The 17,193-nt window shown below is 43.3% G+C and overlaps 2 protein-coding genes across 2 annotated transcripts; one reads left to right on the top strand and one right to left on the bottom strand.

Annotated features, from left to right (window-relative positions):
* Positions 1-79: 79 nt before the first annotated feature.
* Positions 80-5,077, top strand: REXO4 (REX4 homolog, 3'-5' exonuclease). The gene is made up of 8 exons (XM_082295243.1): positions 80-383; positions 880-1,238; positions 1,522-1,674; positions 1,861-2,054; positions 2,452-2,540; positions 2,774-2,848; positions 3,110-3,184; positions 3,783-5,077. The coding sequence occupies exons 1-8, from the start codon at positions 186-188 to the stop codon at positions 3,882-3,884; spliced, it is 1,245 nt and encodes a 414-aa protein (XP_082151369.1). The 5' UTR covers positions 80-185; the 3' UTR covers positions 3,885-5,077.
* STKLD1 (serine/threonine kinase like domain containing 1) lies at positions 4,417-17,147 on the bottom strand. Its single transcript, XM_082295242.1, has 19 exons — positions 17,026-17,147; positions 16,379-16,474; positions 15,859-15,903; positions 14,458-14,532; positions 13,746-13,850; positions 13,489-13,559; positions 12,785-12,900; positions 12,313-12,425; positions 12,052-12,212; positions 11,481-11,611; positions 10,754-10,837; positions 9,528-9,644; positions 8,849-8,983; positions 7,833-7,961; positions 6,856-6,993; positions 6,175-6,303; positions 5,765-5,902; positions 5,361-5,440; positions 4,417-4,522 (listed from the first exon to the last, which is right to left on the bottom strand). Exons 1-19 carry the CDS (start codon positions 17,038-17,040, stop codon positions 4,460-4,462), a joined length of 1,941 nt encoding a protein of 646 aa, XP_082151368.1. The 5' UTR covers positions 17,041-17,147; the 3' UTR covers positions 4,417-4,459.
* Between the last annotated feature and the right edge of the window lie 46 nt (positions 17,148-17,193).

Below are 17,193 nucleotides of genomic sequence, written 5' to 3' on the forward strand. Positions count from 1 at the left end.
CCCAGCCCCGGAACTCCGGAGCCGTCCCCCCCGCCCCCCCCCCCTCCGCTCCGGAACCCAAGCGCGGGTCGGCGTTCCCCGCCGGGGCGGTGCGGCGCTGTGCCGGTCCCCCTGCGGCAGCGCCGGCGCGGTTGGGACTCGCTGCCCCCTGATCCCGGTCCCGGTCCCACCCCGCTGAGCCCCGCATGGCGAAGCAGAGTCCTGCGGTGGCCCAGGCGGCGGGGCCGAGCACCGCGGCCCGCGGGAAGAGCAAGAAGAGGAGGAAGAAGAAGAAGAAGGCCCTCGGGGAAGCGGCGGCCGCGTCGAAAAGCGCCGCCATGGCGGCCGTGGGTCCCCCCCGCAGCCCCCAGGAGTTCTCCTCCAACTGGAAGGCGCTGCAGGAGGTGAGGGGCACCGGGGGATGCGGTGTGGGGAGCGGGAGACAGCCCCGGGGGGCCGGAACGGGGAAGCATCGGGGCCAGGCTGGCATTCCCTGGATGCGGCTCCACGGTGGGGTTCACACGGAGCGATGGCACGGACATTCCACTGTCCCAGGCTGCTCCAAGCCCCGTCCAAGCTGGCCTTGGACCCTTCCAGGGATGGGGCAGCGACAGCTGCTCTGGGCACCCTGTGCCAGGGCCTCCCCACCCTCACAGGGAAGGATTTCTTCCCCATATCCCATCTACTCCTGCTCTCTGGCAGCTTGAGGTCGTCGCCCTTGCTGCCCTGTCACTCCAGGCTCTTGTGAGTAGTCGCTCTTTCTCTTTCTTGAAGGCTCCTTTTAGGTACTGGAAGGCCACAATTAGGTCACCCTAAAGCCTTCTCTTCTCTGGGCTCTTTTCCTTTATATTTTTTCCTTTTTTTTTTTTTTTTTTTTTTTATACTTTAATGTCATTTTAGCTACTGAAACAAAAGGCAAATAACTCCAGCAAACCCCTCTCCACGGGTCAAACAGACACCAAAAAGAAGCAGCCACTCAAAGCAACCAAAAGTCCACAAGTCCCAGCAGTCAATGGGAATGGGACTGTGGTAAAGACCAAATCCACAAATAAAATGGTCAATGGTTCTGCTAAAGACAGTCCTCCTGCAGGCAAGCCAGAATCCAAGGAGGTTACAGTGAATAAGAACTTAAATGGCACCAAAAGCAACGGGAAAGGCTGCAAAGAAAAAAAGAAAAATGGTATTGTTGTGAAGGAGAAGGATGAGCTAAAACATAAGAGGAGGAAAGCTGAGGAACACGTGGAGCAGCAGCCCAAAGAGTGAGTACTTCAAGGCAGCAGCCCTGGATGTGAATATTCATTTTGGGGGGAGCACAGAGAGGTACATTCAAAACAGCTGCACTCTCCCAGACCAAATTCTGGGAGAAATAAGACACACATTGCCCCTACTCCTCAGACACAGCAAGAAACCTGCAGAGGTGACAGTCATAGACTTAATTTTCACAGGGCTTAGCTCTTGATTTAAAAAGTAAACACACTTTTTATACAACAGACACCAGATTGCTTTGAGACTGTTAAATGTAATTACATCTTTTCTTCCCAGGGCTGACATCTGGTTTGATGATGTTGATCCAAAAGATATTGAAGCAGCAATAGGACCTGAAGCAGCAAAAATTGCCAGAAGGAACCTGGGACTTGAAACGGAGCAATCCCAGTCTGTGGAGCAGGTGCTGGTGAAGGAAAAGGCTTTTGATGGGTGAGTGACATTCCAGGGGGAAGGATGGCAGCAGAGGCTTCTGAGAACTGATGTGCAGGTGCACACTGAGCTGACATCTCCCCTCATCTGCTGCCAGGCTTTGCCCTGTTCAGATCCATGTGTGAACCTCGTGAGCTCCACCTGGGCCCTGCAGAGGTGTCCCCAAGCTGTCCCTTTGCCTTTCAGGCTGACCCGAGCTGTGGCCATGGACTGTGAGATGGTGGGGGTGGGCCCCAAGGGCGAGGACAGCATCGTGGCTCGGGTGTCCATCGTCAACCAGTTTGGGAAGTGCATTTATGACAAGTATGTCAAGCCTACAGAGAAGGTGACAGACTACAGGACAGCTGTCAGCGGCATACGGCCTCAGAATATAAACACAGGTACGAGGGGTTTCCCCCCCAAATGTTTTTTAAAGAGGGGGAATTCAATGGGTTGTCACAGAAGCCTCACTGGCTGAGCTTGGAACAGTGTGAGACCTAATTTGGGGAAACAAAATGCTGAGATTTATGTTAAACTTAATGCTAAGAAAAACTGTGGGAAGAAGTGCTTTTATGCAGTGATGACGAATGCCCTTGAAGGAATTAACTGGTGGAGTATGGGATTAAAAAAGTCATTTCATATTCATGCTGTGCTCTATATGGAATACTCTATGTTCTAGCAAGCAGGGATTCAGTGTACTGTGCAGTTTGCCTAACTACTGTCCCAAGGATACAGTTACTTCCCAGAAAAGATGCAGTGTTTGCTCATGGAAAATGTTTCCTTGTGTGGCATTTTTAGGTGAAGACTTTAAAACGGTTCAGAAGGAGGTTGCTGAGATCCTGAAGGGAAGGATTTTAGTTGGACACGCCTTAAAGAATGATCTAAAGGTACATTGAAAATTAAATTTCTAATGCATCATTCTGGATCAAGGGAATACACCTGAACTCCTGGAAAGCGTGGTCCTGAATCCAGCCTGTGTCTGTATGATCTGGGTCTTGTCCTTTCGTGGCTTAAAAGAGTCTCTTATAATGGATGGAAGGAAAAACCAGGCAGCTGCACATTCACCTCTGTAAAGTTTCATCCAATAGCACATTTAGTCTGAAAATGTGATTTCTTCTAGGTCCTATTTCTTGATCATCCTCAGAAGAAGATCAGGGACACACAGAGATACAAACCTTTCAAAGAGAGAGTCAAGGTAAGAGACTGCTGGGAAGGAGCTCAATTAACAGACTCCAGAGTTGCTGACTGGCTCCTGTGCTTGCTGTTACCTGACCCTGTTCCTTCTTTGCTACCTATGCACACAAGTCTCATAATGCATTCATTATTCCTGATATTTCACCAGCAGAGGCTAAGATGTGCTATTCTTTGTGGAGCAGAATGTTTTTATATATACACCCCTCTCTGTTGTTTCAAGTCCTGTGAGACAGCATGGTTTATGATCTTACTCTGTTTCTAGAGTTCCAGGCCATCCCTGAAGCTGCTCTGTGAGAAGCTGCTCAATGTTCAGGTGCAGACAGCAGAGCACTGCTCGGTAGGTACCTCCTCAGAACATCCAGCTCTGCGTTCTGGATTCAGTCCAGAATGCTGTGCCTTCATTCCAGTGAAGCTCAGCAAGCTCTGCTTGGACACCAGTAGCAGTGACATTGTCATCTAGGCTTGCTCACTGTTTCCTTATTTCATAAACAACTTTTGCACAAGTCAGCTCTTAACTCTGAATTCTTGTTATTTTAAAATCCCCAGGGGAAAAGGTAATGGTCAAGATCTGCTTACCTTAAAAGCAGCATTCTGCACTGCTGTACTGTGGCAGGATGCATAAACAGTGTGAGAGCCTTTCTTTCAGCAGGCAGGAGGATGGAAAAGAGGAATGAACTGGGGAAGCAAAATTGGGAGGGGAGCTCATAGATACTGTATCAAGAGAATTTTTTCATTATGACTTTCCCAGTGACAATCAGAAGTGCAGAGCCTTGTGGTGGGCCCTGGACTCTAAATACACCATTTATCCCTTTCACTAGGCACAGAGCCTAAATGTAAAGGGAGATCATGAAATGCTAATTGGAAGGATGTATTAAAATGATGGAAGATTTAGCTGCTTATTATCTCACATCTTCATCTGGTCTGTTCTCTTCCAGATCCAGGATGCACAAGCAGCTATGAGACTTTACACCTTGGAGAAAAAGAAATGGGAAGCTGCTGTTAAGAACAAAACTAACAACAAAAATTGTAAAACTTAAAAACACAAGACAGAATCTTCCATCTGCAGCATTTGCTGGTTTCATGTCACATTCCAAATTTAGAGATAAGTCAGAACTGACAGCAGCTACTTCATAAAATCAATCCAAAGACAATTCTACAATAACTTGGAAGTACAGGAATGCTGCTGTCCAAGAAAGCTGCTGGTATCCCTGCTGGATGGCCCCTGTGCCTGATGCCTGCTACTGTGTTCAAACCACCTTTGTGACAAATGCCTGCAGTTGGGAAGAAACTTCAGTTAAATTTCTTCAAGGGAAACAGACACTGAATAAGTTAAAAGAAATTTAATTATGGTAGATGAAAGAAGAAACTGCCATTGCTTGATCAAAACTGCCTGGGACTAAAATCTTTATTTCAAGTATGGTGAGGTGCACAAAGTGGGGTCAACCACAAGGTGAATTCTTAATTATTGCTGTTAGTCACACAGTTTGGTACCTAAACCAACAATAATACCTGTTTTTATATTATTAATAGCCCAATATTCATCTTCCTGGTGAGAAGAATCTTCTAATGGAGGATCCAGGCTTTGGTATCCAGCAGTGCCCAAGTCTTGTTCTCAGACAAAGCGTTTTTCCTTCCTCAGTTTCAAGAGTGTGGCATCCACCAGGGTCAGAATCTCCTGCAGGGAAATGTGAAGATTATTTGTGTGTCAAATAGAAGATTACCTTGTTGCTCCACTTATTTTTGTAGTTGTTTATTAATAAAAACAATGTGTCTAACATGGGTCTTTAAAGTGGCTGCTGTTAAACAGGAGAGGGAGCTTTGTCCTCGTCTGTGATGATTTTTTTCTGCACTACCCTGTGGCTGCAGTGTTGCTGAAAGTGGTGCAGGCAATGCCTGCAGGAGACCCTGGAGAACAGTTTGTAACTGTCTTTGAAACCAACTCTATAAACGCATAACTAAAATCAGCAAAATTAAGACTTAACCAGTTTTACTGGCTTGATGAACAAACCTAATTACTGGTTTCTTGCCAGCAAGCCATTGCAAAAGAATCATTAGTGTAACACATTAAATAGCTCTGATAACTTGGCTGGGTTTTTCCTTTTTTCAATGGGACTACTTGGTGAAATTTAATGTATGTTAAATCTTCCCACAAACTGTCAGAAAGTTTTTGTTGGTTTTTTGTTTGTTAATGATGCCACTTCCAAACCAAAAATAAATTGGATGTAATGTACTTATGGCTTTATTCCTGTAAACTTTAGCCTGGTTTAGCATGAAGACTGTAGTAAATTAATGTCATGTTGCAAGGACATAGTTTTTTTTTTTTTAAATTTCAGCATAAACAACAAGAAAAAACAACTTTCAACCACTAGTTCTCAGTTAGAACTATGCTTACAAACTCACTCTTCACTCCACATGCAGCTAATTCTCTAAATTTCTGCACTATAATCAAAATCTATCACCAGAAATAATATACTAAGCACCCCCTCTTTATTATCAGAGAGACTTCTCCATACCGTGCTAAATGGAAACCGGAGTTTTATTTCAGACAGCAGCTTTTCCATTTTCTGGGACCTCATATCCAGCATAACCTCATCTGCAGTGTCAATGAACAGGATCATTTATGGTTAAAGCACAACTGCCAATGGAGCAGGAGCTAAAGGAGCACAGGGAGAGGGCAGAGCTACACAAGGAGAAGGCAAGGTAAGATGAAATTAAAATGTTTTACCACCAGAGTGGCATTTCTTGGGAACAAGTGGAGTGAATTCTCAGGAGGATGAATTGGAACTTCCTCAGACACAAAGGAAGTCTTTTGTTAGAACAACTAACATGTCCCTGAGCAGCTGCTGTTGTGGTTTTACTGATTTGGGGGTTGGGATAGAGGAGGAGATTCAGCAAGTAACAGCACCAGCCATCTCACCATACTGAACCATCTCGCTGATCAGCAGGCACAGAGCTTCTGCCACCCCTGGCTCATCGAAGTGAAGATGATACTCATCTTTGATCAGCTCTATTCCACTGCCTTTTGAGTCCAGGAGAATTGCCAAAGCTGCAGTTTCTGCAAGGAGGACAAACACTGCTGGGCTCATTGTAGCTGCAGACTGCATGATCTGCTTCCCATCCCCTCCCCAGCTGGCACGTGTCATGTTTTCAGGAAGTTGTGCCCATTATTTTCAGTCTTCCTAAAAGCTATTCTGAAGCATTTGGGAACAAGAAGACGACCAGATATGCAGCTGACACTGTCATGCAGGGCAGAAGTGATTTTAATGCTTGTTTTCATATTGATTGAGCTGATTTGTAATTAATAAAACCAGAATTGCAGGATGTTACCTGACAGCCTCACAAGGCTGGCTAATGCTAGGCAGCCATTCTTCACCAGCACTGCTCTTTCTGGGTTCATCCTGAGTGCATCCAACAAAAGTGCTGCTGTGGGTTCACAGTCACTCTCCGTTACACAGTCTTTAAATAAAATAAACAAAACACACAGAAAACCCCAAAATTTCAATGTCCTCCAAGCCAAAAGAATAAAGAATCCTCAATACTCAACTTATTCTGCTGATGGGGAATAGAAATGAGATTGCTGAGGGTGTTTTGCTCAGCTTTTCCCAGTGGATCGATGCCACAAGGGCAGGCAGAAGGTAAATGTGACAATATTCTGATGTAAGACAGGACTACTGCAATGATGGGTTCCTAAGTGCACATGATAATGAAAGAGATGATTTCTTTTTTAACATGAAATATTGTTCCAAATCAACCAAGCAAATTGGCTGCCCACCAATGCAGTCCCCATTAGCAGTATCTGGTGATTTAATTGCTGCAGTTCATCACAAATGGCTCCATTAGGGAGTCACACAGCGAGTGCAGGGAAGAGTGACCAAGAGAGGATGCAAATTCCTAACTCTGCTGCCATCTGCAGAGCCTCCTCCAGCCGAGCAGCCTGGACTGCAGGGCTCACCACTGACACACAGACCTTTTCCATGCCCAAGGGACAAGGAGACTGGGAACACCCACCTTGGAGTGACAGTGCCCACAGAGCCGAGCAGGCAGACTCTGCAACGACTCCGTTCTGGAGGTGTTTCTGAAGGACTGCAGAGGTGACGGGGACAGCACTTTCCAGCACTGCTTGGTCTCCATTATTCTCTGAATTACCTTAACAGAAAGGAAATGCATCAGGCAGAGTTATTTAATCAAGTGATAATATCAGTGTATGTCAAATTTTATCAGTGAAACCTTAATGGGTGTTGGCATTGGAATAATACAACATTGCTTTAGTCTGGAGGGCAGCAGAGGGAAGGAATCAAAAATGTACAGAACCAGACCAAATGCTACAGGACTAATAAATAATTCTGTTTCTTGGGGAAAGCTGAACTTCTGCAGGAACCTGTGTTCTTTGCCATTTAAATTATGCCGAGGGATCACAGCAAGAAACCTCCAGAAATAACCACAGTTTTGACAGAATCTGGGCTGCAGGATGGAGATTCCCATAAATCCAACGGGTGATTTGTTGTACAGAGGGAATAAAACACACCAAGTGCAACTGTGCACAGTCTGTGCTTCCAGCCTTCCTTGATGATCAGAACACCACACACCTCTACAAGAACACGTCACAGAAACAAATCAGTAAATAGAAAATCAGGTCACATCTTGGCCTGAATGGCAAAAATTTGGCTTTGACACCTTATCACATAAAGGGCTGCTAAAAAAAACTGCATTAATTTTTATTTTTATCTAATCTAATCACTTTGTGATTTAATGGATCACAAAGTGATTCTAGCAGTGCTGTGGAAATAACTCTTCAGAATCACAAAATCACAGACTGGTTTGGGTTGGAAGGAACCTTCAAGATCATCTCATTCCAGTTCCCTGCCAACAAGAATGGGAGAAAACTCCAATCCCAGCGACAGGAGTGTCTGAACTCAGTTAGGCACAATACCTGCTGCCCTTCAGTCACATGAGAGCAGGCACAATACTGGCTGTGTTCTACTTACCACTCACAGCCAAGCTCCAGAGAACGGCACAGCAAGAGAAGCAGATCTGGCCATTATGAAGAAAACGTCTTAAAATTGACAGAAGGTCTGGAATGATTCCAACTTTCCTGAGATTCTCCGCAGCTACTTCTGAAAACCACAGAAATTCTATAGAACCCGGTATTTTTGTCCCACTCACTGGCCTCGAAACAGGCAGCGCTAAACGTATTTAAACTGAGAGAACAAACCGGTAACATGAGCCCATCAGCTGGACAAAAGAAAGCAAGAGCACACACCGAATTCTTTAACAAGATGCACTTAACACAGCTGATCCTTTCAAATGGATGTCTGCCCATCCTTTTTCCTCACAGACTTTAAACTCACCGAGCAGGAAAGGAACCGAGGGGGTGTCAATTACAATTTTTCACCTGTTTCCATTTTAACGATTCAAACCAAGCTTCAGAATTAGGAAACGCTGGATAAAAATAGTTTGGTCTCACACATGACTCTTTGTAATAATTTTTTTTAAGGTTACACCCTTGCTGCTAAATCCTTCTGTAACCATTTCGAAAAACAGTCTTTGATGACTATTGAACTGACACTGAAAACAACTAAAAATACTACAAATATTTAGCAATTACAAGTTCAGAAGGAAACAAAGCAGAAGAACTAGGTAGAATGGTTTCCATTCATCATGGCACAGTCCAAAATAGAATTCAGGTTCTATGCCCTCATTATCTCAAGCACTACTATTTGCAGAGTTTGTACTTGCTTCCAAACCAAGAGGAAATACAGAATTGTATCTATTAGAGGAGTCCTGTAAGTCCCTGAAGCCTCAGCATTGTATATCATACTTTCAGGGGTGTTCTCTTATCAATATCTGGTCAATCTTACCAATATTACCACTATTAAACTAATACATGCCCACAGATATCTACAACTCTCAGTGAAGCCACCATTTCTGCACTGTATCTTGGATTTGTTTCAGAAAACAAAAATAAATTAATATTCCCCAAAGAATGAGCAAGGTGACCCACCACTGGCTGAAACCATCATCAATAATGTACAGAGTGATGACAGGAACTCTTCATTCTCAGAGTGTTTTCTCACTGTGTCTAACAGGCAGCTGGCCACACACTCATCCAGGGCCATCATCACCCCGTGTTCCAGAGCTGTCACCACAAACATTGGAATAGAACAAAGATTTCAGTGGGTTTGAATGAAATGTGAACCCTCCTGCCCTGCTGTCAGCATAGCAAAACATTCAATTAACAGCACTACTTCACATAAAATAAGCAAAAGTTACTTTAAACTTTCATTTTCTGCAAGTCAATTCTTTGTATTTTTAAGCTTGTGTCATTATCAGGTGGTTTTGGGGTAAATTGCCGTGAAAGTGACAGCAGGGACCACACAGGAGACCCAAAACCACTTTTATGGTTTCAAATGTAAATACCAAAACAATGAGAGTCTTTTATTTATACACCCTACATAACATGAAAACAAACTTTGTTGGACAAGATCAGTATCTATATTTAAAATTAAGTCTTAACACACAATTCCTGTATGCCAGTCCTGAAGGAAGGCCACAAGAATCCAGAAAGCTGCTTAACTTCCTTTAGTTCTTTACATTCATCCCCTAAAATCATTACTGAACCCATTATCTGCTCCATTAATCTTTACACGACCCAGCAGAAGGAGGAAGTCTTGTAATTGTACCTTGACTAAGAATTTCAAGCAATAAAGTGCAGCCTTCTACTTGTAAGTCCAGAGAATCTATGTGAGTCTTCATGGCACCAGTGATCACTTCTGTGCATTTTAGCAGACAGGGGAATGCTGTGGGGAAAAGAAATTGTTTGAGACGAGGTTCTTGAATCAAAGAGAACAAAACAGAGTGAATTTTTTTAATCTGTGTGGAAAATATCTCCTATTAAAGACAGCTGAAGGCTGTGCCAGCCAAGTGTAGCCAACACTGGAATGCAGCAAGTGCTGGGGTGCAGGGAATGCCAAGCCATGCAGTTCAGAATCACCCCAACTCCTATTTCCAGGAACACTTGGAGCTTTCAGAATACCCCATACAGCTACTCAGTGTAGCCACAAATATGTGATAAAATGATAAGGAAAACTGGATGGTTTTTAGGGGTCCATTTTGAGCACTTGTGAAGCTGTGAGCATCACTCAGTCATGGTGCAGAAGTGCCAAACAAGCCAGATGTGAGCACAGCCTCGTGTTGCTGTCACCAGGACTGGATGAGAATCCCACAGATTCATTTTGTTATTTACAACCAAAGCCCACTGGATTACCAAGTAAAGCTTTCTTAAGTTGAAGATAAAGGTAAGTCTAATGAAAAACCAAATTGTTCTTTTTCTTTATCAATTAAAGCTATGAATAACCCTAAGTTTTAACATCATAAGCCAATCCCAGCACTAAAGTGCTGTCAAAGGACAGAGCATTTTACAACTGATTTAACACAGTGCTTTCAACTATTAACCTTGACCTGAAAGTTTCATTTGAAAAATGTGCAGTTTCTGGGAGAAAATAGACAGCTTTCACCCTCACAACTTTGCAAGACACACAGGAATTAGCCAGGTGTAGCTTCCTTTTGCTCTGCCAGCCTTGCAGCCCCGGGAATTACCCCCAAGTCATTCCAGGACTTGTGGAAATCACCTTCCTCAAATGTCAGTCTGTTGCCAATTCAAATATCACTCTTTTTTTTTTTTTTTCCAGTGCCCATTTTTCTTATCCAGTAAAACACCTCTGCTGGTTAACAAAAGCATGTACAGAACAAGAACCAACACAATCCTATCAGCTACTGGCCTGGAGAAATAGGAAGAGAGGAATTTCATTCTCATTTATTGACATTAGAAATTTTTTCCTCTTCCTATTATCTCAAAGTGTAAGGAAGGAGCAGAATAAATAAATAAAATGATCAAATAGTGCCTTACCACTTTTATCCTTTACAAAGCTGGCAAGGTGCTGAATACCTTTAGCCTGGACTTCTTCAATATCCCAGGAAGCCTGCATGAAGTCTGAGAAACCAAGGAAATTCTTCTAACCATTCCACACAAACACAAAGCACTCCAGTTGTCTGTGTTTTGTGCTAGATGTGAATTCATATGAATGAAAATAATGAAATTTGGGATTGTTGAAAAGGGACTGTTGATTGTTTTCCCTCAACTCAAACATTTCACTATTACAAAGTGTGATGATTCACAATGTCTTTGGCATTATATATATATATATATATATATATATATATATGGGGACCTGTTGGAATATTAAATCACAGCAGGAACAGGAGCTTTAAATGCATTATTCCAATAGACTTTTCAGATTAAAAGAACATCTTCCTTTACTTAGAAGGAAAATGATGGAGCAGATCCTTTGTGGCATAAATTGGCAAATACGTTACAATGCAAACAAAGTAAGTGAAGCTCCCAAATCTTCTGAGGAATGACCTCTGACCCTGCTTAACTTTTGCAGTAGGAATGGCTGAGAATCTTAGGAGTTTAGAGAAAAGGCTCTATAGTGATCCTTGCTCCAAAGAGGATTCCATTTTATTTCAGGTAAAATGAGTGTCCAAGAATTTATTTCCAGGTAGAATACATCCTGACTGGAAGGGTCTATTTCCTATGAAAATCACCCTGACATTAATCTTATTCTCCTTATTACCTAGAACACTTTCAACTCCTCCCTGAAAGAGCACATCTGTTACTGTGGGAGACACAGACTTCTTCAGTTTCATTGAGGTGTCACCAGCAAAAGCCAGGCATTTCCCAATAAATGGAACAGTGACCAGATCCCTAGAATTTTGAGAGACAAAAGCAGCACCAGTAAGCTAGAACTGGTAAGGTAAAAAATAATATCTACTGGCATTGTTTAATTTTTATATAAAAAAATGTAATATTACTTCTAGACTAGATTACTTTTGATAGAACTTAAAACAATTTACTTCAAAACAACTAATGAAAGAGCTCACACTGTACAAGCCACACTTAGGTGTCAAGTTCAGGCTCATAAAATTGTGTATTACATGAATTTATAATATAACTGCAAAAAGGGACACCTGTGCATATCAGTGTCCACTCTGAATGAACATCAAGTCTTTAATAACTCAATTTGTTGAGGCAGGAGGATAAGCAATGTTAACTCAACCCTTTCCAACAGCAGCTAACATTCCCAATTTGTGTGTGTAGGAGGAGTTTAGGACAAAATCAATAAAGGGAATGCAGCCAGAACTCACTTTGCTGTGGGTCTCATGCCGGGCTCAATCTGTAGCATCATCAGTAAAATTGGAAAGAAAGGCAAATAGCTGTTTTCTCCATCCTGCATCAGTGTCAGGACTCCCTCAAGGCAGCTGCTGTCCCCTCTGATATCCTGCAGCAAGGAAGTTATCTCTTCTGCCTGGCAAGAGCACAGTGTCAGAGAGCTCTCACAAATTCATTTACAGATACCCTGGTGAGCCCAGGACCCTTTAAATCCCTTATAAATCACTCTTACACACATTCAGAACAAGGCAGCTCATCATATCAAGGAGGACACAGCCCAGAGACCAGATGTCAGATTTCTCAGTAAAAGAAAACCCAAATGTTTCTGGAGCCATCCAAGACTTGCTGTCTGTAGAAACAAGAATCACAGGGTGACATTGCTGGCATTGTGCTTCCAAAGACCACAAAACACACTGTAAACTAAAGAACAATTTTCTAAGATGTTTCTGAGTATAAAGCTAAAAGGGATTCCAACTGTTTTGGTTGCAGAGCTCAGAGTCGCAGACATATCTGTAATTTTCACTTGTAAACACAATTAATGCTGCAGACAACTGCCTGTGAAAATCCTATTTAGAAGACAAATAGTCTCATGCAGAGAAAGGAGAGGGAAGATAACTTTTTCCTCTTTCCTAATTTTTCTCTGAGGACTAAAAACATCCACCACAACCAAATCTTTTAAAAATACAATAGGAAAAAACAAATACCTACCTTTTTCCACTCTTATTCTCCACTTCAGCTCATCTTTCATAAGTGTTTCAGTACTGAAGTCACTAAGCATGAAGGATGCTCCACCAGTCACAAGGATGTTTGATGGCTTGAGATTTCTGCAACACAAGTATTTTCTGTCAGCCTGTGAAATTAGAGTCTAATTACATATAATTACAAATCTCCTGCATCTTTAGCCCTCAGAAGGGTTGAGTTGATTTTTGTGGTGGGTTTTCTTGGGGGGAGGGGGGGGGATTGGTTTGGACATTTTTTGTTTGTGTTTTGTTGGGGTTTTTTTTAATATACAAGTGATAATCAACCAAAATACAATTATTTTCTTCTTTAAATGCTTTAAAATTTGTGTTTGTGACACAAATTGATCTGAGCATGGAATGCAAGGGTTGTCTCTTATTCAGATACACAAAGTAAACTTTGTCCATCACAGCCACCAAAATGTGAGCATTTACAGAGATGGGCAATTTTTAACATTCAAAAAAACAAGAGCTAATACCTCAGTCAAATGACTATTCCAGACAAAACTCAGGAAGTAGGTAACTTCAGAAGTAAAAGAAAACTAATCTAAAGTCTGGAATTTCTACTCCCTACTTCTCCTCTTGGAAGAGTAAAAATCCCTGCCTCTGAGCACTGTGCTGAACCAACACTGCAAAGAACAAGGGCCTGTCAAAGAGAACGAGATTTCTGCTCACCTGTGCCAAATATTTTGTTTGTGTATGTAAAACAAAGCATCTACCATCTGCCCCAGGAACTTCTGAACCACCTGTGGAGAGGAATAGACATGAAAGTGTAACACAAAGATAGTAACTTTCAAATATCTTTCAGAAGAGAGTTTCCAAAACCACCCTCCTGTGCTTTGAAGACTTTAGGGAGGATTTTCAGAAAGAAGGAATACCACAAAAGCAACAAGTCTTTCAGTTCAAACAGGTGCCTCTTCTGTACTTTTTACCATGTCTGTTATCTTTTCTGACTTCTGCCTCTTTTCCTCGATTAGAGCTGAAAGATCTCCTTGCCCTGAGTGCTGCATTACCAGGCAGAGGAACGGAGATGAGACCTGTAATAAAACATTACACCAAAATTGCTTAATTGTTTGCAGGTAAGAAAGACAAAACCAAAGTGGTGGGTGTGATGTTCACAGTACAAAAGGGTTCTGAGATGATTATTCCCTCACAGAAGAGATAATATTTAATTTCTTTCATTAAAAATACAGCATGCTCATTGTTTTAGCAAATGAAACAAACACCACTATCAAGCATCTTATCTGAAGCTGTATGGGATGATTCAAATCAATTATACATCCACAAAATCATCAAAGATTCTGTTCAAGCACTGAAGAAAACCTGCAAATAAATAAGTCAGGGCTTTCAGCTTCTTATGATCCCCTATAGAAAGGTTTTCATGCAGGCATGAAAAACAGAATTGCACACTAATTCCCATCAGAATCTGGGAGTCTGCCATGTGATGGATTCCAACAAATACATATTCACATCTTTTTAGTGTGTTCATTCAGGAGTCAAAAAACCCCAGGCTTGTTTGAAACCAAATAACCTTCTTTTTTAGCATCTCACCCCAATGACCCCAAATTTAAATCTGTGAATATGCTTATGTGCCTAGAACATAAGCCACACATTCCAGTTTAACCAATCCTGTTCCATTCTCACCTCGTTATTCCAAGTCACAAACAATTCCTTGTAAGTACAGATGTGTGAATGGCGGAGTTTTAGCAAACCCATTGCCTGCATAGGATAAAAAAAAAGATAAAATAGAGAGCTTTCTATAGCAGTCCTTCCCTTTAACAGGACCTTAAATAACACCCTAAGCCAGTTCCTGACTTGTTCATGTCACATTTCTCATCAAACTTCTCCAAAGCGCCAGTTCTGTTAAATATTTGCATCCACAAGTGTGGAAAGAAGGAAAATATTTCACTCAGACTCTACTCAGTGCTGCAACAGCCTTGACAGATCCGAGGATATAAACTGTTCCACAGGGGGATGATGTGTGAACAACCCCCTTCTTCAGTTCCGAACATCCAAACCTGAAAACACATCTTAGAATACAAGTCAGGACGATTTTTCAAGTGCAGCCCTTATTTCCTGTAACCTCCATGCAAGCTCGAGCCTCAGCAAATAAAATGACACAAGAGGGTTTTACCTCCTTGAAGGTGGTTTCTGTGGCGGGCTCTAACAAATCCTAATCACTTCAGCAAATTTGCTGATTATGTGGAAGATAAAAAGAACTCAAGTTACTCTTCTGTAGTTGTGTTTGTGGCTGTGCAGACACAACAGAAGAACTAAAAAGAGCCACACTCCCAGAAAGCACAACCGCATTTATTTCAATAGATGGATTTCAATATTTATTTCAACTGAAAAATTGGATCAAGTTTTACTGGTAATGCCACGTTTGGTACAGAAAGAGGGGACCTCTCTGACCAGGATAAAATATCTGCAGAGACATCTCTTGTCACTCTTTTCCAACTCCAGATGCTGTGTGTAGTGGGCACTGTGAGACTCATCCATCATGTGCTATTCCACATATTCCACTGCAACCATTTTTGGTATTTTAAGACTATTTCTGATGCTTCTTACTCGAGGCATTGCAACAAGTTTGCACCAAAAAAAAAAAAAAAAAAAAAAAGAGTGCAACAAAGAGAAAACCAGTCAAATCATTCACATTAAAAAAGTCCAACTCTGAGAAATGAGCATATCATTAAATATGTTCTCTAGACATTGAGTTATTAATAATAAACTAAAACAGACCAAGGTTCTCCTTCAGCTTAAAGGCCAAAAGCATGAGTTTTGCCTTGGCTTCACAAAACAAATAAAAACTTTAAGAAAGGACTATTCTCCAAGAAGAATTGTCCATTTGAATTTACCTATCCAAAAATAACAATTAATACAAAATCCTGGCCTGAGCCCAAGCAGAGGGCAGAGAGCACACCCCACAAACAGTCCTACCTGATTTACTTATTATTTACTCAGCTAATCCTTGTAGATAAAAGACTTGTTTCTATTAAGACTTTGGTCTTTGTAAGTGAAGTAGTAAAGAAAAGACTGCACCAATACCTCCTTCACGGCCACATTTGCTTGGTGATGGTCAATGCATTCAACCTGCACCAAACAAAAGACAAGGATGAGACTGTAAAAGAAACACAGGGGAACTTCAAGCCAGAACACTGTTGTCAAGGTGACTGGACTGGAAATTCTGTGTGAGGTGACACAAATTTTCAATGCCAGCTCAAATCTGTAATGTTTGGGGCAGTTTTGGCATCAGGAGATCGGTAAAACAGAGTTGTAAATGAGTGTGTGGTAGCCAGGGCTTCTCCCCCACTGTCAGGGCTGCAGGGAGCTGAGGTGAGAACACTGAGGGGACCTACCTAGGCTGCTGCCCTTTCCCCCTTTGAGCCTCAGCATTCCAATAAACTGATCTGAATCTCCCATTTTCCCAAAAAGCAGCACAAAAACGAGCAAGCCTACTCTTTCACAGCAGCTGAGCTGCCCAGCCTGTGTCTCCTGTTACGATCATGGTGCCCCTGGAGAAAACAAACATGCCAAACTCTTGTTTTCCTAGCAACCACCTCCTCACCTGCTTTATTACATATTTCTTCTGGACACCCTCATCTGTTTTCAGCCGAGCTGCCAGCATCGTGCCCAGTGCTCCGGGCTGGAGCTGCTCCAGCACCTGCAGGCACGGGAGACCCCCAGAGCACCTGCTCAGCTAGGGCAGAACATCTGAGGCAAAAACCCCCTTCCGCTCGCTCCCCCATGGAAAGCTTCCACACAGGGAAGGCCTCCAGCTCCCCATGGCAGGACTAGGGGCACACCCACCTTCACCCCCGCTCCTGACTGGGACACAGGCCTTCCCCTCCCTCCCCTTCAGGGCATCCCCTGTGCTGAGAGCACCCCCAGGGCGATCCACGGCCCCTCCAAAACCATGTAACCCCCCCAGGCCCACTCAACGCCCCCTCCCACGGTTGTGTGCTGCTCCCAGGGGTACCCACGCCCCTTCCCCAGGGCCATGTCCCCTCATAAACCCCTCCAGCACCACTTAACCCGCTCAGAGCCACTTACAGCATGTCCCTAAAGGGACCTGTACCCCACAGTCCCTGCCCAGGGAACATGCCCCTCCTCAGGGCCATGCACCCCCATAGACACCTCCAGCACCAACTACACCCCCACAACGCTGCAGCCACCCGCTTATTGCCGAGCAGAGCCTAAGCCTGGCAGCAGCACCTCATATTTCTCCATGGCAGGGGCACAGCCTGGCCTCCCACCGGGGACTGCGGGGCGGCAGCCCCGAGGGAATGAGAGACCCCCCCCCCCTCACGCAGGAGCGGGGCCGGGGCCGGGGCCGCGGCCCCTTTAAGAGCGCTGAGGGGCGTGTCGGGGGCGTGTCCCGGC

Source organism: Coloeus monedula (genome assembly GCF_965178545.1).
Source record: "Coloeus monedula genome assembly, chromosome: 21".
Taxonomy (NCBI): domain Eukaryota; kingdom Metazoa; phylum Chordata; class Aves; order Passeriformes; family Corvidae; genus Coloeus; species Coloeus monedula.